Here is a 26,427-nt window from a genome sequence, read left to right on the forward strand (position 1 = left end):
ATCACCATCTCATGTATATAGGTTGAGTTTAGTTTCCGAATAACCTCCCTCCAACTAGGAACGTTCCGGGATTTCCAATTTTTCGCTATAACCAGTTTAGTTGAGAGGAAGAGATGACCAAGTACCACCCTTGAGTCACAGGGTATCTTAGTCAAATCAATCCACAGAAGGGCTAGTGAGGGGGAGGGCAGGAGACGGAGACCCGACAGGTCCGAGGCAATAGAGAATATGATACTCCATATATCCTGTAGCCTAGGGCAAGACCACAGGACATGATATAGTGTGCCTCTCTGTCCACATCCCCTCCAGCACAGAGATGGAGAGCCAGGAAAGAGATGGCTTAGACGGTCAGGAGTATAATACCACCTCAATATGGTTTTCATCAGAGACTCATAATGTAAAGTGCATCGAATATTCCCGGAGATAAAGGAAAAAGCCGAAGACCACTGCTCACCAGAGAAAACCGTCCCCAATTCTTTCTCCCAGGTAAGAAGTGGAGTCGTCTTAACAAAGGATCCCTTATCTCCAAGAATCATATACACCGGCTGCAATCGTGTACCCTGTGGGGGAGGACGTGACCAGATCTTAAAGACTTCTCGATTACCCACAAGGTTTAAAGGGGTATTAGCCGTAAAGAAATGCCTTATACATAGGTATTTATAAAAATCTGTATGTGGAATCAGAAACTGTCCACAGAGGTATTCAAAGGAACAGAGGGTATCTGAAACGAAAAGCATAGATAGAAGATCTAATCCTTTCAACGCCCAAGAGGAAATAGAAAGGTTTGGGATAAGATAATTAAGTACCGTTATAGGGGTATCAGGTGGAAATGGTCCAGATTCAAATAGGCATCTTTTATGGTATTGGGACCAATTATCCAGTGACATAGATACTAATGTTGGAAGCAGTGGGCGGTTAAATGACGGGTATAGAGCGGCCAACAAAAGAGTTTTGAGACTGTTACCATAGCTCTCTTGTAATATCTTAGTTTTGATAAAGTTCATAAAATACAACAGGAGGTATAAAGTAATGTTTGTATGATTTAATATACAGGTGAAACACGAAAAATTTAAATATCACGCAAAGTTCAATTATTTCAGTAATGCAACTTAAAAGGTGAAAGTAATATATGAGATAGACTCGTTACATGCAAAGCGAGATATGTCAAGCCTTTATTTGGTATAATTTGGATGATTATAACTTATAGCTTATGAAACCCCAAAGTCACAATTTTAAGGTACCCTTTGCTCAGGGGGTATGGTATAATTAGCTGACTAGAGTGTGACACTGAAATAAATGGACTTTTGCACGATATTCTAATTTTTCGAGTTTCACCTGTAATATATTGGGCTGTTGCCAACGCCCGTGATCACTGAAAAATGCATGTAATGGTTGGATTTGCTATTTTCCTCAATGTAATGGAAAACCAAAGTATTCACATACACAGTATTAGTGATTTCTTTAATGTGACAAATTTTGTCGCTGGGGGCGGGGCCAGCAGGCCCGGGATTTTTATCTTCTTATACACCAGTTTTCTGGCATACAAGAAGGTTGAAATCTACACCAGCTCCGAGCTGCCATGGAGTTAAGTTTAGGCGCACAGACTGCCTAATTTATGACGAGACGCGCGCATTTTAAGGTTCATCCTCCGACAGTGCAGGGGAGATCATAGACTGGAGAAAAACGCTGCTCTGTGATAAATTCCCCCCGTGCTTTTATAAACTACATTGTTATTAACTATTCATCTAACTGGTGTAGAGTAGAACTGGCTTAGTTGCCCATAGCAACCAATCAGATTCCTCCTTTCATTATCCAAAGAAGCTGTCAAAAATGAAAGGTGGAATCTGATTGGTTGCTATGGGCAACTAAGACAGTTCTACTGTACACCAGTTTGGTAAATGACCCCATATGTCTTTTTAAAATTCATGTTTTAACTATGTTTAAAAATGTTTAAAAATCTAATTAAAAATGCGGCCATAGACATGTACAGTGTAAAGCATCAGAATCACAGTAATCAAATACTTGGATATCGGAGGAGTTTTTATTGTACATTTCTAACCAATTCATAAAGATCAGCCTCCTTGAGCAGTGAGGGGCTGGACCTGCTACAGAAGAGACCCACCCCTTGATTGACAGATTTGTGGCCCTGTCAGTCTAGTGGCTGCACTGCTGTCCTGAGTAGTGGTGCAGGCGCCGAGACTCCCCTGCTGCTACCAGAGCAGCGCAAATACCAACTCTGCATGCGCTGCAATATTTCCAAGTGCACCCAGATGTAAATGGCGCATGCACAGTCGGCCTCATTCTGCTACTGGAGCAATGGCACTGGTGCGAGATTGACAGGGCCAGGCAAGATGTCTGGTCCTGTCAATCAAGGGGCTGAGAGGAGTCTGTTCCTCAGCAGGGCCAGCCCCTCCCTGCTCAATGAGACTGATTATTGAACAAATTTAACTCGAATGAATCAGTTCTCTCATCCTTATATATTTCCTTTCTGAATTTTAATCTCTCTTAGAAGTGTCCCTGTAATAAGCGGAGTCTGCCTTGACAGGACTTCCAGCAATTATCTGTAAATCATGGAAGAAGCGGGCAGTTAAACCTGCCGATTTCAATGCAGATGATTGCTAACGAGCGTTTGTAGTAACACTCATTAGCGATGATCTTGCACTCTAATACTGCCGCTGATTGCCCGATGACTGAGCAGATGCTCCTTCATCGGGCAATCCAAATCTTTTGACAGGTTAAAAAAAATCATTGTTTGCAGGCAGCAGATTGCAGTGTGTAATCATGTTCTGCCGCCGGCAAACCACTATATAGCATAGGGACGAGTGATGGTAATACAATCGTGCCTCCCCATACTGTGGAGGAGATTTCTGCATGCAATAGCAGCGGTCTAATCAGCTATTAAGCAGGCGAATACTGTTCTTCCCAACTATCACCGGCAGAATCGGGCTGTCTAATACAGCCTTAAGGCCTCTTTCACACGAGCGTCACGCTTTAGGATTAGGTCCGGATCCGTTCAGGGTGCGTTCTGTGAAACTCACACCATTTTGCAAACAAGTTTAGTCAGTTTTTGTCTGCAATGGCATTCAGTTGTTTTGTTTTTTTCTACGCGAGTGCAACGCAGTTTGATGCGTTTTTCACCCGCGTGATAAAAAACTGAAGGTTTACAAACAACATTTCTTAGCAACCATCAGTGAAAAACGCATCACACTTGCTTCCAGATGCAATGCGTTTTTCACTGAAGCCCCATTCACTTCTATGAGGCCAGGGCTGCGTGAAAAACACAGAATATAGAACATGCTGCATTTTCACGCAACGCAGAACTGTGTGTGAAAAAAATGCTCATGTACACAGACCCAGTGAAATGAATGGGTCAGGATTCAGTGTGGGTGCTATGCGTTCACGTCACTCATTACACCCGCCCGGAAAACTCGCTTATGTGAAAGGGGCCTAAGTGTTCAGTGGTCAAAGAGCTACCACAGCGGAAATAAATGATTATACAGCTCCCATAAACTAGAAGGAATAACAGAGGACAAGCACAACATTACAGTTAATTTTGGGGGGATTACAAGTTTTTACTAAAACAGACATGTCAGGAGAGCTAATACATCCTCTTCAGAATGCTCTAACTGGGTTTTCTAAGGCTTTTTTCACATCTTAAGTGTCCGTTTACCGTATAGACCGGGAAAGAATCTATTAAATGGACTGATAAAACAAGATGCCAGTGAGTGGCACATAGGTGCCCATGTTAACAATATGTGGTATACTGTGCATGCGCCAAACACATACAGCCTAGCGCAGACATGAGACTACAGGGCTAGGCGAGTGTCACGTTCGGGTGTGGGAGGAAAATACAACACCGAACATAGTAGGGAAAGGGGTGAGGGAATAAGGCCTGGAAACTAGGGAAAGGAGATGGACACCTCCTAGTAAAACCCTAATCAAAATCCTGACTAACTAACAGTATGAACAGACCCCAGAGGTAGGTGAGTTCATACACAGGAATACCTAGAGTCCTATCTAGCCCTATAGGAACCTGGTACTAATGTCAGGACTGAGACAACCTGTTCCTCCAAAAGGAAGGATGAACAGGAGTCTCCCTCAGGCCTTAATACAAATGACAGGGAAATGTAACACACAAAATAACGCAAACAAAATACAAAAGGGAAGGGAAACACGTAGCTCAAGTGGCTATGGCAGCACCAGGAACTCAACCGAGATCCATACACCAGCTATCCACAACTCCAACAGACGCTATAAACCGCATAGCATAGTGGGAGAAACAACAATAGAGAAGGTAAAATGGCTATAATAGCCGCACCTGGGGAAAGAAGCTGTGGCAAGCACCAGAAACAACACAGACGTCATTTGATCCAAGCGGAAAACATGTCAGATCAAACCAAATGTTGCCAGTCTCACCGATCTCCTGCAAACTGTTGCGGGAATGTCCGTGACAGAGAGTAGAGGATTCTAATGCATGGCCCTATCAACCATCCAGGAGAACAGCGACTTCACTTAGGCACACCCTGTGGCCCAAATCTATTGCATATCCTGTGGATGACTAGGATATGCCAGCACTTTATGATCTGGGATACTTAATGTTACAGCCCCTATCCAGTCTTTCACTATAGAGTGATGCCCTGGCCACCTGCTGTGCAGTCAAGCCAATAGGGCCAGCTGCAGTTTCTGAACAGATGGGTGGCATGGAGCACCAATGTGCAGGGAAAAACATTGTTGCACTTAAAGGAGTTAACCTATGACTAATGTAAAAAAATAAAATTAGACATCATATAGTACATGCCAACCTCTTTCTAACAAAGCTAGAACTGGCCCTGTACCTCACATGGATCCAGAGATCTCCCCATTCAATGCTCTGCTAGATTGATATCAAGAAGGCAGCTCAAAGGAAGTGTCTGTTCTGCTGCAGCTAAGGGGGCGTGTCCATGCTCTCCCTATCCCAGCTCAGGAGCCAGTTGAAGGATGAAACTGAGCATGTGCGGCCATCTCAGTGAGCAGGTCAAAGAAATAAGAAAAAAGCAAACAGCAGGTGGTGCTACACTGATACATCTTATTGAATAACTCTGTGGCTATGCTAATTTTTTAATTACAAACAATTACAAAAGTATTCAGATTCAGGTGCTAAAAACCGTAGAATATTTTTCGTGGGAAAACATCTTTAATAGCTCATTTACATATTAAATCTAAAGTATTTTTCTCAAGAATGCAGCAAAGGCGAGCAAAAAGAAAGGTACCATTTAATACCAGGCATTATGGTTGGTTTTATAGCAAATCTCCTGCTGACAGATGTCCTTTAAACTCTACATTAGAGGGGCTATTTGTCAAGTAATGATGGTTTCATATATACTGGCGGCGTAAGATACCATATGCCACAATAAAACAAGTAAAGAACATAAGCACAACCTTGGAAAATGAGATTAATGATGCCTGAATATAACCTGGAGATCAAACATTTCTATTTTAACTGATGAATCACCAATTAGTGCAGCAAAAATGCAAGATTTCTAGTTTCTAATTACATGTAGAATGGGCACAGATGTTAAAAAATGTTGTCGTTCCATGCCCCCGGAAAATATCATGTACATTTAGTAAATTAGAAGTGATATTTCATGAAACAATCTCATTTTAATGTAGTGTTGACACATAATAGAAAGGAATACACAAGGCATAGAGCAGAAGGGCAACCAAGGCAAGGCCTTGGGCTTCATGACCCTAGAAAGCATCCAGGCTGGGTTAGCTAAGCCACATGGCTCAAACTAGCTGTAATGTCACCGAGCGCTGGCACTGTGATGACACGTACAGAGATTGTACGCTAAAGGTTGTAATATACACTCTAGGATTGTCCTGTATGGTGGAAAACGATAAAACACAGAAAGCTCTCCATGATGAAAACCTACAATGGGCTAACCAGTCGGTGTTGTGCATGGACAGGCAGGGTGGGATAATTTCCTTTATTAGATGCGGCCGCTGCTCCACTCTAGTCATTTGTACTGATCAGCGTCAGTGCCCGTTAGATTCCTGGTGAAAGTTTCCCATATGGTAGAGAAGCTGGCTGTTTTCTGGGTAAAGTCTTGTGAAAGATACTAAGCTATAAATGAAGTGAAACTTTAACCAGTCAGTAATGATGTCACTCTGTTTGACCGCTATACTGAAATCTGATTGTTCCTGGCAATGGCACCTCATCTTATTTCACCCTGTGGCCCACACCGATTGCATATCCTGTGGATGACTAGGATATGCCAGCACTTTATGATCTGGGATACCTAATGTTCCAGCCCCTTGCCAGTCTTTCACTACAGAGTGATGCCCTGGCCACCTGCCGCGCAGTCAAGCCAATAGGGCCAGCTGCAGTTTCTGAACAGATGGGTGGCACGGAGCACCAATGTGCAGGAAAAACAGTGAAGAGGCCATCGGACTCAATCAGCGCTGCAGCCCCTTTAATCTCCGGATTGGTAGGGATCCCAGAGATCAGACAGAGAGCCTAAAGGTTTGGATATGAGCTCTCTACTTGCCGTACAAAATACCGGAACCCCTGACTCCCAGCTCAAACATGAACAGATATCGACTACCATACTGTACATCAATTCATTAGTGCCATATTCTGTGAGAAAGGTATTGTTAGGTCTTCACCAAACACGGGACACAAAGGAACCTGTAATACTGGTTTAGTTGACAGCTGACCCACAGGGGTCAAAGCACCAAGAACTCAGGCTAAAGGTGTAGTCAGAAAAGGGTGAGTATATGCGTATTCCAGAGAGCAATTCCAATATCGGGGCAGGCTGAGTACGTGCGTAGTCCAGGTGGCAGCTCCAAGGATGGGTGAAGGAGCAGAATAAGTACACAGGCAAGGTACAATACACGGTCAGAGAAGAGGGCACACCTTCGCTGGTCACTAGAGACTAGGAATTATCAAAGCTCAGTCAAAGGGTTGGATCCACAACCCAGATAACGAGGGAGACTGGGCAGCAACTTAGTAAGCAGCTGGACAGGGAGCAAAATGGAAGGATTACCTCTAGTAGTGCTGAAAGGAAGTTCACTGCCCATTAGTCCGAATACACACAGGGAGAGTGGAACAACACCCGCGTCTGCCCGCGACAACAGGACAGAGGCAGACAAGGGCTGCCAGCCTAAGGCTACTTTCACACTGGCATTTCTGGGTCCGCCTGTGAGATCTGTTTCAGGGCTCTCACAAGCGGCCCAAAACGGATCAGTTTAGCCCCAATGCATTCTGAATGGATAAGGATCCGCTCACAATGCATCAGTTTGCCTCCGTTCAGCCTCCATTCCGCTCTGGAGGAGCCAAACGGATCCGTCCTGACTTACAATGTAAGTCAATGGGGACGGATCCGTTTTCACTGACACAATATGGTGCAATTGAAAACGGATCCGCCTCCCATTGACTTTCAATGTAAGTCAAAACTGATCCGTTTGCATTATCATGAACAAAAAAAAAAAAAAAAAATTTTTTTTTATTTTTTTGTTCATGGTAATGCAAACGGATCCGTTCTGAGTGGATACAAGCGTTTGCATTATAGGTGCGGATCCGTCTGTGCAGATACCAGACGGATCCGCACCTAAACGCAGGTGTGAAAGTAACCTAACATGTTGGTGTATGCCATAATTTACACTAAAATTTGCTAATTTTTAAGTCTCTTGGCATTCATTTGAAAAATATTGTCAACAGTGGTTGGGGTTTCAGAGAATCCAACAGTTTTACTGGATTTGCTAATGAAATTGGTGTTAATTATAGCCCCAATCTACATCTGCTTTTAGCAAGTGCAGATCTCAACATCTGGAGCATGGAGAGACAAAGAAATGCCTTTACTAAAGGGCCTATGCCTCTTAATACGTTTGGCGCATTTTACGCCTACATACTGTACTTTCAATAAAGAGTGGCACATGAAACACCAGTCTAAGTAAATCTCCTCCACAGACTGGTCTCTAGAAGGCTTCCATGGGACTGACGTATTGACGACCTTTTTATAAGTCATCAGTGTGGTGGGGGGTCTAACTCATGCTACTCTCACTGATTAGCTGTTTTGTAGTAGTTTTGGCACTGAGAAACAGGCACCAGGCACTACACCGCTCTGTCCTCTATGTAGGTGCTGCTCCCTTACAGTGACTGTAGGCACCCCTGCTGACCTCCTAAGGATAGTCGAAAATAGTACAGAAACACCAGCATCTCTTTTTCTCCAGTCTTTATTAGACTTCCATCAACTGTACAAAACATTCTCCAACATTTCAGCCTATTACAAGCTTCTTTTGGCTTGAAAAAGGATGGAAATAAGCCAAAATATTGCTGATTTTCTTGTATATGTGGTGGGAATCTAATAAAGATGAGAGTAATGGATATGTTGGTGTTTCTCTACAATTTTGAGTATGGATTTTGGTGGAATGGACCTTTCCACTATGATGTTTGGTTGCATTTCTTGATGACTTGAGGGACATCGGTGCTGTCTTCAGTTGTTTTGTCTACTATCCTAAGGATAGGTCATCAATACTTCAGTCTTGGAGAACCCCTAGAATAGTACAAGCTGCAGTGACTGAGAAGAATCATCTCTGAAGCAGCACTTTAGAAGCTAGAGTAGCGAGGTCATAAGAAGAGGTGAGAGGCCACAGTCAGTGGTGTAGCTTTAAGCTCCTGGGCCCCAATGCAAAATTTGTAACAAGGCCCCCACCTACCACGCACCATACAGAAGTCGTCTTATGGTAATTGACCCCACAGATTGGCCAGTTTCTCAGAAGGCACTAACCTTCGAGGACAACAGATCAAAGTAAGTCAGATTCTGATCTGCAGAGAAACCCCAAAAACTGCATACATCTTCTGTAGTTGTGTATTCCTTTATCATGCAAAGCATAACAAACCCAATGCACTAGCTAGAGGAATCTGAATACACTGACTGTATGAATCATAACTGCATAATACATTATGGATCACTTGGGAAACCAAATCAAATGCTTTGAAGACATGGAAGCACTAGAATTACTGGCGGTGGTGTATTAGCTTCCTATTTTTTATTCAGGATTACACTCCTGAGGCTGACAGGGTGCAGTCATCTGGCAGTGTCCGTACAGTTCATTCTCATATTTCACAATGTATTCTTTCCACTAGTCATTAATTGTTTGTGGCGTCTCAATTTTTCACAATATTTTACATAAGCTTAGTTTTCTAATACCTAGAGAATTCGGACCAACCAATTACTTTGTTTTATTGGCATTTCAATCAAGCGCCTGGCTGAAGTCAACAATACTGAAGTAGAACATGACGGAACATGTAGACTTCTTGTGTCTGATTATAGAAATGGTCTGAAATCTTCTTTACCCTCCAGAAGCACAATTTAAAGCTTGGAACTGACAAAAGCTTCACTGATCTGGTGCAATATATACAGGAACCAGAAAATAAAATGCACATAAAACACCCACTTTTGTTATATAACGATCCATTAAATATTGCAGTTTTCACACTGTCCACTTGCGCTGTCACAATGAGTTGGCAATTCTTAAGCTCTTGAACTCATCTACCAGTTTTCTGTATAGCTTGGGACAGAAAGAGCAGAGTCATCTCATTATCATTAGTGCATGGGTAAATTAATGACAGCTTTATTGTACGGCTGGAGGACTAGATAAGGCAGGACAGCTGCTCTATAATATAGACAGGTAAGACTCTGTATGCATCTTCCCTGTCACCCCCAAGTTTCTTGGGAAGTGGACTGCTTTCCATCACTTCCTGAAGACAGTAATGATCTATTCGATGGGTACTCAAGTACTTTTTGTAAAGGTCCACATAGCTGGGTCTACTGTAGGATGGAGCAGAGCTGCAAAAAAAAAAAAATTAAAGGAGGGACAGCACCAGTGGTGCGTAGCCCTACATAAATTTTTTTACAATAAGCCCCACCTCTATGCCCACTTATCCCCTTTCTACCGACCACACAGTGTGATCCTTTGGTGTTTCCACACAGTAAGATGCTTCTTAGTGCCTCACCACACAATATAATGTGCCTAAGTGCCCCCTTATAGTAGAACCATCCCTTAGGTGCCCCTCACACAGAATGAGGCTCCCTTTAATGCCCCCAGAACAAAGTGATGTTCCCTAAGTGCCCCCTCACACAGTATGATGTACCCTTAAATGCTCCCCTCACAGACTGATGCCTGCACCCAGTATCATGTCCATTTAAATGCCACACACACAGTTTTATGCCCCCATAAGTGCCCCCACACAGTATTTTGCACGCTTAAGTGGCTCCCACACAGTATGATGTCCCCTTAAGTGTCCCCCACACAGTATGATGCCCCATTAAGGGACACCCACACAGTGTTGCCCCTTCATGTGTGCCCACACAGAGTGATGCCCCCTTAGGTAGCCCCACACACACTGTGATGCCCCCTCTCATAGATTATGCTCCCTTAGATGGCACCCCCACAATGATGCCCCCCAATAGTTATGTACCCTTTAGAGTCTCCCCTACACTTATGCCCCCTCACAGAGTTATGCCCCTTAAATGTCCCCCACCTAGTTATGCACCCTTTAGTGGCTCCCTCACAATTATGCCCCCTTAGATTTCCCCCATCAAAGAGTTATGCCCCCTTAGATGGCCACCACATACAGTGATGCCCCCTTTAGTGGACCCTCACAGTTATGCCTCCTAGATGGCCTCTCCTCACAGGGTTGTGTGTTGCTCCATAGTTATTTTCCCTCGACAGGGTTACGCCGCCACCTATCCCACAATCCCCCCACGAACAGAGTGGAGCATGACAGCTCCATTGCGTGTTACACTATCTGTGGTTGAGCGAAGCAGGCATGATGACGTTAGTACATCACTCCTGCTTGCGCTGAACTATGGGCAGCATTTGAATGGTGAAGCAGGGAGCTGACGGCTTCATCATTCTATTTGATTGTATCAGCGTCCTCAGTTGGGATATTCAGGGGTCCAGACTGGCAGTCGCGGTCTGCCAGTTGAGTGCACCTGATGTATTCTTTTCTGTCAATTAACTAATTCATTTCAGTTGCCACAAAGCACACAGCTGTACAGGTTATACAACAATACAAGAAGAAGGAAGTACGTCTCCAACATGGCCAACGTTGAAGAAGTTTTTAATTATAAAAAAAATGAACAGCTACAACATTAAAAAAATAACAAACACATTATCTCTCTTCTACAAACTTACATCTTATTCATGAAACACAAATTAAATACATTCTCATTTAATTACAACAAATTATCAATTCCTCCTCAATTATTGGATACCAAAAAGAAGATGAGTCTGTCCTTGGCTCATAATAGGGCCACACACCTAGCAACTTCTCTGCCAAAGATGCTACAGTTGAATTATTGTATTTTTTAAAAATCATATTAAGTAAATATAGCTCTCAATTTAGATAGTTCGGTTATTTATAATAGGAAATAAAGAGAAGCTGTTACAAAATTATTATACAATTTAACCCCTTAAGGACTCAGCCTATTTCACCTTAAGGACCAGGCCATTTTTTGCCAATCTGACCAGTGTCACTTTAAGTGCTGATAACTTTAAAACGCTTTGAATTATCCAGGCCGTTCTGAGATTGTTTTTTCGTCACATATTGTACTTCATGACACTGGTAAAATGAAGTCAAAAAAATTATATTTTTGCACAAAAAAATACCAAATTTTCAAAAATTTGGAAAAATTAGCAAATTTCAAAGTTTCAGTTTCTCTACTTCTATAATACATAGTAATACCCCCAAAAATTGTGATGACTTTACATTCCCCATATGTCTACTTCATGTTTGAATTATTTTGGGAATGATATTTTATTTTTTGGGGATGTTACAAGGCAGAAATTTACAAAAACTCAATTTTTAGGGACCAGTTCAGGTCTGAAGTCACTTTGCGAGGCTTACATAATAGAAACCACACCCCTCAAGGTATTCAAAACTGATTTTACATACGTTGTTAACCCTTTAGGTGTTGCACAAGAGTTATTGGCAAATGGGGATGAAATTTGAAAATTTTATTTTTTTTGCCTAATTTTCCATTTTAACCCATTTTTTCGACTAACAAAGCAAGGGTTAACAGCCAAACAAGACTGTATCTTTATTGCCCTGACTCTGCCGTTTACAGAAACACCCAATATGTGGCCGTAAACTACTGTATGGCCACATGGCGGGGCGTAGAGTGAAAGGTGCGCTGTTTGGTTTTTGGAGGGCTGATTTTTAAGGACCGGTTTATTTACACCATGTCCTGTTTCAACCCCCCTGATGCACCCCTGGAGTAGAAACTCCCTAAAAGTGACCCCATTTTGGAAACTACCAGATAAGGTGGCATTTTTCTGGGGACTATTTTTAGGGTAAATATGATTTTTGGTTGCTCTATATTACATTTTTGTGAGGCAAGGTTACCAAAAATTGAAATTCTGAAATTACATCTCCATTTGCCATTAACTGTTGAGGAACACCTAAAGGGTTAATAAAGTTTTTATAATCAGTTTTGAATACCTTGAGGGGTGTAATTTCTTAGATGGGGTCACTTTTAGGGAGTTTTTACTCTAGGGGGGCATCAGGGGGGCTTCAAAAGGGACATGGTGTCAATAAAAAAGGCCATCAAAATCGGCCTTCCAGAAACCATGTCGGTCCTTTCCTTTTGCGGCCTCCTTTTTACTGATACAGCAGTTTACGACCACAAATGTGGTGTTTCTGTAAACTGCAGTATCAGGGTAATAAATTTTAACTTTTGTTTGGTTGTTAACCCTTGTTTTGTTACCGGAAAAAACAGATTGAAATGGAAAAGTGCCAAAAATAGCGGGCTCACTCTGTGTTAAAGAGGCTGTCCAGCTAGATAAAAGGTGCCCAGGAAATTAAAATTGTGCACTTATTGCATTGCATTGGTGGCTTGATATCAGGCTACTAGCAGTGGTCCCACTTCCTGTTTGGTTCCAACAGAGAAAAGGAAGTGCCCCCCACTAGTGTTGGTATGTGACTCTATTGATGTGTCTCTCATGGCGGATGCAGAGACAGAGAAGGGAGCTGGCTTAGCTATTGAACTGAGCCATATAGCCAGTCCCCATCAAGCCAATTTCTCTGTGTCAGACCCAAACCAAAAGAACGGGTAAAACAGTGCTCTTATTGGTACATCAGTGCACCTATTCTACACATTTTCCTGGGCATTAAAATAACTTTTTATCAGGCCTGAAAACTCTTTTAAAACCCTTCTTCGAACTGTTTTAGAATTTAACTGGGTTGACCGCTTTATAAGGAAATCACTTAAATGGCCATACAGTTATTTCACCTGAGATGCTAATAAGAATTCCTCCAACTGCCAATCCACTGGCTACATAACTAGTGCAGAGCCACGGTTCCCCCATCCATCTTCTACGTGTCATCTAAGGTGTTAAACGGCCAGGATCAGAGGTTTCCTTGATCTTGGCAATTACACAAGCTTCTAGGCCCATGTGATTATCATGACAAATCTGTACATCGTGAATCCTTACAGGGGTTTTCTCATGAAAAATATTCTACAGTTTTCAAACCAGCTCCTGGATCTTAATACTTCTGTAATTGCATGTAATTAAAAATTTTGCATAGCCACTGACTTATTCAGTAAAATATATCTGTATACCGCCACCTGCTGTTTTTTTTTTCTTATTTCTTTATCCCGCTCACTGAGAAGGCCGCACATGCTCAGTTTCATCCTTTAACTGCCTCCTGAGCTGTGATTAGGAGAGAGTTGCAGCACAACGGACACACCCCCTGAGCTGTGATAGGGAGAGCATGGATACGCCCCCTGAGCTGTGATAGGGAGAGCATGGACACGCCCCCTGAGCTGCAGCAGAAAATACACTCCCCTTGAGTTATCAGCTTGATATAAATCTAGCAGAGTAATGAATGGGGAGCTCCCTGGTTCAATGCTAGGTCACTTGCTGCTTTGGGACATGTCACCACTGAGGCCAGTCATTGGCTGCAGCGGCACAAATGACCCCACCCACAAGTTTTCAGGCTGGAGACCAGAAGATTGCGAATGGAACCAGGGAGCCAGAACGGAGCGTCGGAGAGCAGAAAAGTATGATTTTTTTTCACTAGGTAAAACACCTAGAGTTAGAAAAAGCCTAATGGCTAGACAACGCCTTTAGTGTATGGTGATTCATGATGTACAGATAGGTCATGATACATTGAGGAGTTTACTTAAAGGGAACCTGTCATCAACTTTATGCTGCCCATACTAAAGGCAGCATAAAGTAGAGACAGGTGAGTTGATTTCAGTTAAAAGTAAGTGGTTGCTGAAAACCAACATCACAATCATTGCAGACTGGGCCTGGAAAAGAGTCCCGGCCACCTGAGAAGAGTCCTGGTTATTCATGAATCCCTGCTCTCCCTGCCCACCTGCTGATGACTGACAGTCTTCTACCTAGTTCCCTTTCTCCCTAGGAGAGAGCTGCCAATCATCAGCAGATGGGCGGGGAGAGCAGGAGATTATGGATAACCAGGACTCTTCTCAGGTAGATGTGACTCTTCTCAAGGCCTGGCCTGCAATGATTATGATGCTGGTTCTCAGCAACCACTTACTATTAGCTCATGAGTGACACACCGCTGACATCAGCATTTCTGTCACTATTTTAGGGTACTTTCACACTTGCGGCAGAGTGACCCGGCAAGCAGTTCCGTCGCCGGAATCACAATCTGCATGCAACCGGACAGCATTTGTAGATGGATCCAGATGCGGATCCATCTCACAAATGCATTGCAAGAACGGATCCGTCTGTCCATTAGTCATACGGACAAACGGATCCATTTCTATTTTTTTCCCACATTTTTTACTGGTCTGCGCATGCGCACACCGGAAGGATGGATCCGGCATTCAGGAAGTGTTCAGTTTTCTGTCCAGAGATAAAACGGTAGCATGCTGCGGTATTATCTTCGTCCTGATCAGTCAAAAATACTGAACTGAAGACATCCTGATGCATCCTGAACGGATTGCTCTTTATTCAGAGTGCATGGGGATAAAACTGATCAGTTCTTTTTCCGGATTTGAGCCCCTAGGACGGATCTCAGTGCCGGAAAAAAATATCGCTAGTATGAAAGTACCCTTATGCTGCCCTCAGTGAGTTCAGCATAAAGTTGATGACAGGTTCCTCTAAAGTTACACCGTCCGGTTGTACAAATAGTAGCTAAGTGATTGTTTCTCCAGCGGATTACAGTATGTGTGAGAAGCTCCATGTATCATTTACTTACAGTTTTTCTTCCTCTTTTGCCTTCTTGTCTAACACGAGATAAACTGTGCCAAAACTTCCTCTGCCGAGCCGCTGCTGTATCAAATATCTCTTTGCAATTAAGGTGTCTGTGCAGGCGGAGAAGGGTCGAGCTTCATTTCTCCCCTGAGATTCCTTGTAGTTTGGCATTACAGCAAGTTTCATCCAATCTTTTTAGAAAATTCTAAGTGTGCAGTCCATAATTTCCAAGGTTTTCAGGAGACTGGACCCTTAGAGAAGCACAAAGAAAATATATAAAAATAAATGTACATAATGGCATGTGACCATAGTAGGCACCAGATAGGGATCATATTAGAAAAGTTTACAGAATGGCATGTGACCATAGTAGGAACCAGATAGGGATCATATTAGAAACGTTTACAGAATGGCATGTGACCATAGTAGGCACCAGATAGGGATCATCTTAAAAAAGTTTACAGAATGGCATGTGACCATAGTAGGCACCAGATAGGGATCATCTTAAAAAAGTTTACAGAATGGCATGTGACCATAGTAGGCACCAGATAGGGATCATCTTAAAAAGGTTTACAGAATGGCATGTTACCATAGTAGGCACCAGATATGGATCATATTAGAAACGTTTACAGAATGGCATATATAACCATAGTAGGCACCAGATAGGGATCATATTAGAAAAGTTTACAGAATGGTATGTGACCATAGTAGGCACCAGATAGGGATCATATTAGAAAAGTTTACAGAATGGTATGTGACCATAGTAGGCACCAGATAGGGATCATCTTAAAAAAGTTTACAGAATGGCATGTGACCATAGTAAAAACCAGATATGGATCATATTAGAAACGTTTACATAATGGCATGTGACCATAGTAGGCACCAGATAGGGATCATATTAGAAAAGTTTACAGAATGGTATGTGACCATAGTAGGCACCAGATAGGGATCATATTAGAAAAGTTTACAGAATGGTATGTGACCATAGTAGGCACCAGATAGGGATCATCTTAAAAAAGTTTACAGAATGGCATGTGACCATAGTAAAAACCAGATAGGGATCATATTATAAAAGTTTACAGAATGGCATGTGGAGGCAGAAGACACCAGATAGGGATCATATTATAAAAGTTTACAGAATGGCATGTGGAGGCAGAAGACACCAGGTAGGGATCATATTATAAAAGTTTACAGAATGGCATGTGGAGGCAGAAGACACCAGATAGGGATCATATTATAAAAGTTTACAGAATGGCATGTGGAGGCAGAAGACACTAGGTAGGGATCATATTAGGAAAGTTTACAGAATGGCATGTACACATAGTAGACACCAGATAGGGATCATATTAAGAAAGTTTACAGAATGGCATGTGGCCATAGTAGGCACCAGATAGGGATCATATTAAGAAAGTTTACAGAATGGCATGTGGAGGCAGAAGACACCAGATAGGGATCATATTATACAAGTTTACAGAATGTCATGTGGATATAGTAGGCACCAGATAGGGATCATATTAAATCTTGCTAATTATGTCCCTTTTCAGGACTCTCTTTCAGAACTAGACTTGTGACTGTACTTGACACTAGGCATTATTTATTAGGCTACTTTCACACTAGCGTTCGGGCGGATCCGTTCTGAACGGATCCGCTCATAATAATGCAGACGGAGGCTCCGTTCAGAACGGATCCGTCTGCATTATATTAGCAAAAAAAAGCTAAGTGTGAAAATAGCCTGGGACGGATCCGTCCAGACTTTCAATGTAAAGTCAATGGGGGACGGATCCGCTTGAAGATTGAGCCACATTGTGGCATCTTCAAACGGATCCGTCCCCATTGACTTACATTGTAAGTCTGAACGGATCCGCTCGCCTCCGCACGGCCAGGCGGACAGCTGAACGCTGCAAGCAGCGTTCAGCTGTCCGCCTGTCCGTGCGGAGGCGAGCGGAGCGGAGGCTGAACGCCGCCAGACTGATGCAGTCTGAGCGGATCCGCCTCCATTCAGACTGCATCAGGGCTGGACGGCTGCGTTCGGGTCCGCTCGTGAGCTCCTTCAAACGGAGCTCACGAACGGAAACCCGAACGCTAGTGTGAAAGTAGCCTAAGACATATCAATGCAAGATAAACAGCAAAAAATGCATTGCCTTATTAAACTGAGGAATATTCTTATTGTGCAATCAGATATTTTCTGATTGAAAAAAAAAAAATCCAAGTGTATATGCCAAATGTATCCATTTGGCTAATTTAATCTACCAATGGCGAAAAAAGAGTCCTTTTACACCATACATGCCTGTATACCTTTTTAATGTATAGAAAGGAGCAGATGACTATGGTTTTCTAGGCAGAGGCATCTCTCAAAAATGTATATCATGCAGTATGAGGTTTTTTTTTTAGCATGGAAGTCTATGGACAATATACAGTATACCACTCTATGCCTACACCAGAGCTTTCCACTGGAAATATACTCTCATTGTAAAATAAATGCTTTACAGAAGGTTCTGATGCATGAGCACAGCCTAAGTAACAGTAGCAGTGCCTCAGTAGCAAAACGGTGTCACAGTGTGTTGTCTGTGAAGACAAGGGGTATTTATAGCATTTAAATGACAAAAATACGTGGTCTCAAACAGCAGGACATGCTCAACCCCAAATGCAGTTGTTCATTTATGCTCGGGGGAGCAGATACTGCGCTTGTGGTCTGTTGCTAAGGGCGATCCCCAGCAAAAAATGCATACAGAGGAGGATGCCCACAACAGACCACAAGTGCCACAGAGACATCCTACACCAGATGGGAAAATTTGTGGATGTGGAACGATATATAGCTGGGGTGGCCAACCCGTGGCTCTTGAGCCGCATGCGGCTCTTTGCTTCTTCAAGTGTGGCTCTAGCTGTGGAGCCGGGAAGCAGTCAGCGGCTCACTCTCCACCCCATGCTCAGATCTCTTTTTCTGATCGGACACCGTTGCTACTTTGCAGCTCGAGCTCAGTCTCCACCACGTGCTGATGCACAGTGTGAGTACGTAGTACGTGTAGACACACACTATGACCTGACGTTGTGCTCATCAGGTCACAATGGAGAGCGTGTCAGACCTGCAGAGTAACAGGTGCACAAGCAGGAGCCCAGTGCCTGATCAGGAGAGGGAAGAGATTTTTTTTAAATTATAGAACGGAGCATGGGGGTCTGATCTAAGCATGGGAGGGTCTGATCTAAGCATGGGGGTCTGATCTGAGCATGGTGGTCTGATCTGAGCATGGGGGGTCTGATCTGAGCATGGGGGTCTGATCTGAGCAATGGGGGTCTTGATCTGAGCAATGGGGGTCTGATCTGAGCATGGGGGTGCAGATTTGAGCATGGGGGGCAGATCTGAGCATGGGGGTTCTTGTTTGAGCATGGGTTGGTCAGGTCTGAGCACTGAGGGTCTGACACTGGGAGTCTGATTTGTGTTGTCTGATCCGAGCATCGGGGTTCTTATTTTGGGGGTCTGATTTGGAGGTCTGATGAGGTTTGGGGGTCTTATTTTATGTCAGATGAGGATTGGGGATCTAATTTAGGAGTCTGATCTGAGGTCTGATGAAAAATATATTTCTTTTTTTTCTCTGCTAATGAAAAATAAGATATTTTTTTTTTTTTTATCAGACCTCAGATCAGATGAAAAATATTTTTTTCTCTTATTTTTCTTTGTTAAAACCTAGGCGCATCTTGTAGGGCAAAAAATACGGTGACTTGTGTGTAAATGTATAGCTTGTGGCTCCTGGTAGTCATACTTTTTTTTTTGGGCTCTTTGTGTCTGTAAGGTTGGCCACCCCTGATATATGGAATAAATCATTACAAGAATAGGTGCACTACTGTGGTGGATGCAAACAGTAACATCTGACTAAACCCTCACACTGATGTTAAAAATTAGACTTTAGCTAATATATCCTTATATTAAGGACATGCCTGAGCCCGCGCACCACACTAATGTTTCTCAAGTGGCACAGGACATAACGCTAAACCTACCTGTACCGTATGGGTTGTACCAGGAGCCAGTGGACAAATTACAGCAGTGTATGGTCCGACTCACAGCAAACAGCTACCAGTTCCCTCCAGTGTGACTAACCACACATACAATGGGAGGAGGGAGGAGGCTTAGAGACCCACCCATGGCTGGCTGATATGTTGCAGGCCTCACAGGTGCACCTAAGCCTCCTCCCACTCTAAGCCTCCTCCCATTGTATGTGTGGTTAGTCACACTGGAGGGAACTGGGAGCTGTTTGCTGTGAGTCAGACCATACGCTGCGGTAATTTGCCCACTGGCTCCTGGTACTACCCATACGGTACAGGTAGGTTTAGTGTTAGGTCCCATGCCACTTGAAAAACCTTGGCGTGGTGCGCGGCTCAGGTGTGTCCTTAATTTAAGGATATACTGGCTAAAGTCTCATTTTTAACATCAGTGTGAGGGCTTAGTCAGATGTTACTGTTTGCATCCACCACAGTAGTGCACCTATTCTTGCAATTATTAATTGTAATTATAGCATTACCTTACACCTTGTAATAAAGAAGCATGAAGACAACTGTATACAGAGGCAACATCTGTGAGAGGGGAGAGGAATCATGGGAACTGGAGTCATTTACATTGGTAATTCTACTGACAGCAATCCCTGACAACATAAAAACCACTGTGCTAAGGACGGTAATCAAAACAAAAACTTCTTAAGTGCTATTGTGGCATCATCTGGTGAGAACTCATGAGCTCAGAAAAAAAACATTTAATATAAACTTAAAGGGTGTGTATTAGATTAGAAAAAATGACTATTTTTCCTCAGCATTGGTGTCATTCTTGCCCTTTGGCTGTGTGTGCTATTTCATCTACATCCCATTCATGCTATTTTTTTCCAATCTCATACAACCTTCACTAGAATTGGAGCAGCACTGTAGTAATCAGGAATGGCCACCCAACATTGTAGAGAGAAAAGAGTTTCCAACGCCTGGCTCTGGTGCACAACAGAATTTACCACCAGTGTTTCCTTCTGCAATATCTCCCTGAACTCAGCTCCATAGTGGAGCTGGAACTAAATGTCTCCCATACACAGCACACAGAGATAAGGAAATCATCCTCCCCTATCTCGCTATAGCATGTAATAAGCAGCATAAGGACAATATACAGCAGCACTGGGCAGTGATATTGTGAATCCAGCGAGATGGTAAAACATTTACTAGATGCAGCAGCTTCTCTGTGTATGTCTCTCCCTCTGAAGCTGCTTTCTAACCCCCTCTCAACTATTAATAGACTTCTATGGGCAGCAACTGTAACCTGAACCCTAATAATCTGTCTTCATCATCTTTTAGCAGTGAACTGAGGTAAATGCTTTGTTAAGGAGTCAGGACGAGTAGATTAAGGGCTAATAAGTAGAGAAAGAGGCATTTTTCTTTAATAGGATATACTACAAAGTTTCTTATATTCACTTGTTTCGCTATCAATTTATGCAAAGTTTGTTTAAACAAGAGTGACCCTTTAAGCAACAGCAGTTCCTCTGGACATCATTAAGTTAAGTGAAGGGTGTTTACTATTAAAATGGGATTTATCCTACTGCAGCTGAACACAAATACAAGCGGAGATTATCCGGCTAATAAGCACCTCTCATTGTGTTTAGATTTATTCAGTCACAGGCTAATGGTATGCTATTACAAAGTCATTAACAGGAACTTACTCTGCGAAGGGACTGGATGCGGCAAAGAAACCAGTTATTACTCTCTGACAAAGGAACTTGAGGCTTCAACACAGTTTTACAAACTATTTTCACTATTTTTTCTATTATGTTAATAGCAGCCATGACGCATTGGAATTTACATAGATAAATCATTGCAATGTGTAATTAAACAGAAAAAAAAGTGAAATAACATTACAGGGGGTAAGATTTGTAAATTCTAGATATAATGAAGTGGCATTAATTACACTGTACATTATAAATATTCAGAGGCCTACTCTCCAGCAGAGGCCCAATGTTTAATTGGCAAATTCAGACATTTCACAAGAGGTGAAGGAAAGACGTGAGGTCTGTAATTAGATCCTGTGGTTACAATGGTTGCTGTAACGTCAGTAATCAATAGATATGAGCACAATGGGTTATTTAATTATACAGTAGACATTATTTTGCTGCCAAAATGTTAGCAAGTTACAGTCGGCAGGATCAGCCATATCATGTGCCAGTCGGCAATATGACAAAAAGTGCCCTTTATGTTCTGAGTGCATGAAATATGCCCTTTAACACGGGCAACGGACTGGGAAAATTATCAAGGACAAATGTTTGTATCAACATTCGTTTGGGATGATTGTCCCATATAAGAATGCCGCCAATCACCTGACTAACGAGCAAGCGCTCGTTCGTCGGGTGATCGCATCTTTCATGTAGAACCTAAAAAGTGCCCTTTATGTTGTGAGTGCATGAAATCTTCCCTTTAACATGGGCAATGGGCTGGGAGAATTATGGGGGACAAGTGTTCATATGAACATTCATTTAGGATGATTGTCCCATATAATGATGCCGCCAATCACCTGTGAATGAGCAAGCTTCCGTTTGTTAGGTGATCGCATCTTTCATGTAGAACCTTAAATCATCATTTGTCAGCAGCACATTGACCTGGACGTTCTGCCAACAAAGAATGAATCTGTAGGGGAATGAATGATCGTAGTAGAGATCGTTCATCACAATACAAAGGGAATGATTGCTGCCAGGAAATACAGCTTAACAAGAGGGAAATGATCTGGAACAAACAGATCGTTCCAGGTCACTGCCCTGTACATCAATCTATGTAACCTGGACCTAAGGCTACATACCTCCCCTCCATAGACGTCTATGATCTTCTAGATAGCAACATTGCCTGGCCAATGGTCAATCCTCCCATGACTAGAGCCATAGGCCATTATAACACTCTATTAAAAACAACATAAAACAATGACTCTTTCAGTCCATACCCTAGGTATTTTGAAATATATAAAACCAGCTATAATACCCAGATAATACCACAGTGCCAACAGAATGCCACATATAACACCTATATACTGTAATATCATATGTAGCAACCCAGTAGATCACTGCAAAAGGGTTAATGTGATATGGATTTCTGCAAATAGAATAAAATCATCTAAGATCAATGCACAGTTGATCCTAAAAAATGTATGTTGACTGTTGAGATTTATTGTTACATTACTTCTCTCTTTATGCACTGTGTAATCCCTAATGGTTAGGTATAGGCAGTAAATAGTTACAGTCAGGTCAATAAATATTGGGACATTGACACAATTCTAGCATTTTTGGCTCTATACACCAAAACAATGGGTTTGAAATGAAACGAACAAGATGTGCTTTAACTGCAGACTGTCAGCTTTAATTTGAGGGTATTTACATCCAAATCAGGTGAACGGTGTAGGAATAACAACAGTTTGCATATGTGCCTCCTACTTGTTAAGGGATCAAAAGTAATGGGACAATTGGCTTCACAGCTGCTCCATGGCCAGGTGTGTGTTTTTTCCTCATTATCCCAATTACAATGAGCAGATAAAAGGTCCAGAGTTCATTTCAAGTGTGCTATTTGCATTTGGAATCTGTTGCTGTCAACTCTCAAGATGAGATCCAAAGAGCTGTCACTATCAGTGAAGCAAGCCATCATTAAAAAAAAACATCAGAGAGAAGGCGTGGCCAAAAGAACTGTTTGGAACATTCTTAAAAAGAAGGAAAGCACCGGTGAGCTCAGCAACACCAAAAGACCCAGAAGACCACAGAAAACAACTGCGATGGATGACCGAAGAATTCTTTCCCTGGTGAAGAAAACACCCTTCACAACAGTTGGCCAGATCAAGAACACTCTCCAGGAGGTAGGTGTATGTGTGTCAAAGTCAACAATCAAGAGAAGACTTCACCAGAGTGAATACAGAGGGTTCACCACAAGATGTAAACCATTGGTGAGCCTCAAAAACAGGAAGGCCAGATTAGAGTTTTCCAAAAGACATCTAAAAAAGCCTTCACAGTTCTGGAACAACATCCTATAGACAGATGAGACCAAGATCAACTTGCACCAGAGTGATGAGAAGAAAAGAGTATGGAGAAGGAAAGGAACTGCTCATGATCTTAAGCATACCACCTCATCAGTGAAGCATGGTGGTGGTAGTGTCATGGCGTGGGCATGTATGGCTGCCAATGGAACTGGTTCTCTTGTATTTATTAATGATGTGACTGCTGACAAAAGCAGCAGGATGAATTCTGAAGTTTTTTGGTCAATATCTGCTCATATTCAGCCAAATGCTTCAGAACTCATTGGACGGCGCTTCACAGTGCAGATGGACAATGACCCAAAGCATACTACAAAAGCAACCAAAGAGTTTTTTAAGGGAAAGAAGTAGAATGCTATGCAATGGCCAAGTCAATCACCTGACCTGAATCCGATTGAGCATGCATTTCACTTGCTGAAGACATAACTAAAGGGAAAATGCCCCAAGAACAAGCAGGAACTGAAGACAGTTGCAGTAGAGGCCTGGCAGAGCATCACTAGGGATGAAACCCAGCGTCTGGTGAAGTCTATGCGTTCCAGACTTCAGGCTGTAATTGACTATAAAGGATTTGCAACCAAGTATTAAAAAGTGAAAGTTTACTTTATGATTATTATTATGTCCCATTACTTTTGGTCCCTTAACAAGTGGGAGGCACATATGCAAACTGTTGTAATTGCTACACGATTCACCTGATTTGGATGTAAATACCCTCAAATTAAATCTGACGGTCTGCAATTAAAGCACATCTTGTTCGTTTCATTTCAAATCCATTGTGGTGGTGTATAGAACCAAAAATGCTAGAATTGTGTTGATGCCCCAATATTTATGGACCTGGCTGTAGCTCATGCAGTCTTAGTACAGTTGCTAGGGCGATGGGCTGGTACCACCTCCTAGTTAGAGTGTCTAGTCAGCAAAGCTAGAGACAAGACAGGCATTTGTGAGCTCCTCAAAAGTAGGCTCAAAGAGAAGCTACAACTAGGAAAACACCATTCCTAAGACTGAAAAACTGCCATAGAAAGACCACCCCTGAGAGAAAGAGAACGGATGTTCACAGAAAGTAGAGAATCATTTCAAGGCCAAACTGGAAAGACAGTAAGATATTCACTTGTTTATGGAAAAATACTTTATTGCTTTTGGAGAGGGTATATTGCTTCGGTACCCATTATACTCTGATCTAACATCTGCACCCCGCAGACTGGGGCATTGCAGAAAGGGTTAATGAGAATGGAATTGAACATTGGTGGTTATTTGAGAAGATTGAAAAATGTACTTCGAGTGAGACTCAGGGAGGACTACTACCATAATTGCTGCTGCCTACACACAGCTATTGGGAAAAGCCTACTCTTGGAAGTGTGTCTATTGCTTCTCTATGTCCTGCAACTCCCATCATCTATTCAGCAAAGAGAGACATTATTTATTACTACCAAACAGGCCTGGTCACCGATTCCACCTTCTATCCACCTATATCTTCCCACATCTGCACATATACCAGTTACACCACCAACTGCAGTAACATTAATATATTTACTGCTCCATAAAAACATTGTGCCCTCTAAACTCCCACACTACTGTAATACACCTGTGGGGACTCCATGTGCATTAGGACCTAGTATCAGCTCATAAAGATATATAAGAATGTCTCATCTGGAGGATTCATGGTGATCCTCATCAATTACTGGAACAAAGGGTCTATGTTCTAAACCATTATGGGATGACCTAGTGCCCCTACTCATGTCTCAGCAGCTGTTGTGACGCCCAGAGGCTCAAGAGGTCTACTCAGGTGCAGGAATGTCTCTCTTTTTTAAGGGGATCTCACACATTACATGAGTTCTCCATTGTGCATGAGACCTTTTACATGACATTGCCATCATATTATGGACATTACTATCATTATGGTCCCATGTGGCTGGACAAAAACCCAAACACAATCCGAACTGCGTTCTATCTGTTAAAAAGATCTGATTTGTCTTAATACTAAAATGACACCACACCTACCATTTCATCCTTCTAAATGTACTATCTACTTGTAGGGCAATGCAGAGGGGTTCATGGGTTATCTATACCAGGGGTGCACAATCTGCCACATCGGGGCCACATGTGACCAGTGATGCCATTCTGTGTGGCCCCCAGCCATGTGGACACAGCAGTGCTTGTCTCTGTGTGGTTGCTCACATGTAGTTTCCATTTCAGACAGATAAGGATCGGCACACGCTCAGGAACAGGGATGAGCAAATACTAATGGTCCACTATTTAGCTATCTCTGGTCCCCCCATATGTCAGGAGAATAGGATCACTGTTCCATGTTCCTGTTTCTAGAAAAGGAGAATATGAGTTAGAGGTGGTCATCTATGGATGTGGTTCTCTCCACTGTAGTTTATGGGAGTTGTGAAATGCAAGACTGCAGCCACAACGGCCATAATCTATAATGAAAAGGGCCACATGAATGCAAGGTTTTCTCCTCTCTGGAATAGTCATTAGGGAAGAAGAGAACCCCCATTCTGAGGACTGGTGGGAGTCCTGGAGGAGGAAGCTGTGCCTTTCAGACCTTTATAGCACATATAAATGGCTCAGAAGATGATGTCCCTTTAAGTTTATTGTGGTCGTCAGGACATATGTGTAACACCCCAGAGTTGTGTTACTACACTCCTCTACCCCGTTACTATCTCCTAAGATCCTTTATACTGTCATCAGATATAATTTACATTATGTCCTCCACAAAAGTGCATACAAAACCATGTGAAAAGCAATTGTTTATGTAAGTAACCTGGTTACCAGTAGGTGGCAGCAACCCATTGGCAGGTACCAGTTACAGTTTAGTGTATCTGAGTTGGAATGGATTATTCCAGCTTAGCTCCCCCTCTGTGGAGAGGTGGGCTGGACCCACATCCTGCAGTATGGGTGGAGAAGGAAGTTAGAGAGAGCGTAGCCCAACCCCTGCTAGGAGTAGTGTGTGTGTGTGTGTGTTTGTGGAATTCCCCTGCATAGGGAAGACAGCAAGGATCTAGTCTCAGCTGAGACTTGGCCATATACCCAGTCTGAGCACTCTCAGCTATGCTGGATGAAGACACAGAAACTACAGACAAACTCCAGGGTTCCAGTAAGAAAGCATCCCCTAAAAATCCATCTGTGAGATAAGTCCAGTGCCTAGGAGAAGCCTATTCCTCCTCAGCTAGTCAGTCCTCACACAGCAGAAG

The 26,427-nt window shown here is 42.7% G+C and overlaps 1 protein-coding gene across 1 annotated transcript in view; it reads right to left on the reverse strand.

Moving 5' to 3' along the window:
* Positions 1–26,427, reverse strand: part of NEK11 (NIMA related kinase 11) — a 268,856-nt gene that overhangs the window by 232,344 nt on the left and 10,085 nt on the right. The window contains exon 2 of the mRNA XM_044294773.1: positions 15,218–15,464. Within this exon, the coding sequence (XP_044150708.1) occupies positions 15,218–15,399 (182 nt within the window). The 5' untranslated portion in view covers positions 15,400–15,464. The remainder of the gene's footprint in view (positions 1–15,217; positions 15,465–26,427) is intronic.

Source organism: Bufo gargarizans, chromosome 5 (assembly GCF_014858855.1).
Source record: "Bufo gargarizans isolate SCDJY-AF-19 chromosome 5, ASM1485885v1, whole genome shotgun sequence".
Taxonomy (NCBI): domain Eukaryota; kingdom Metazoa; phylum Chordata; class Amphibia; order Anura; family Bufonidae; genus Bufo; species Bufo gargarizans.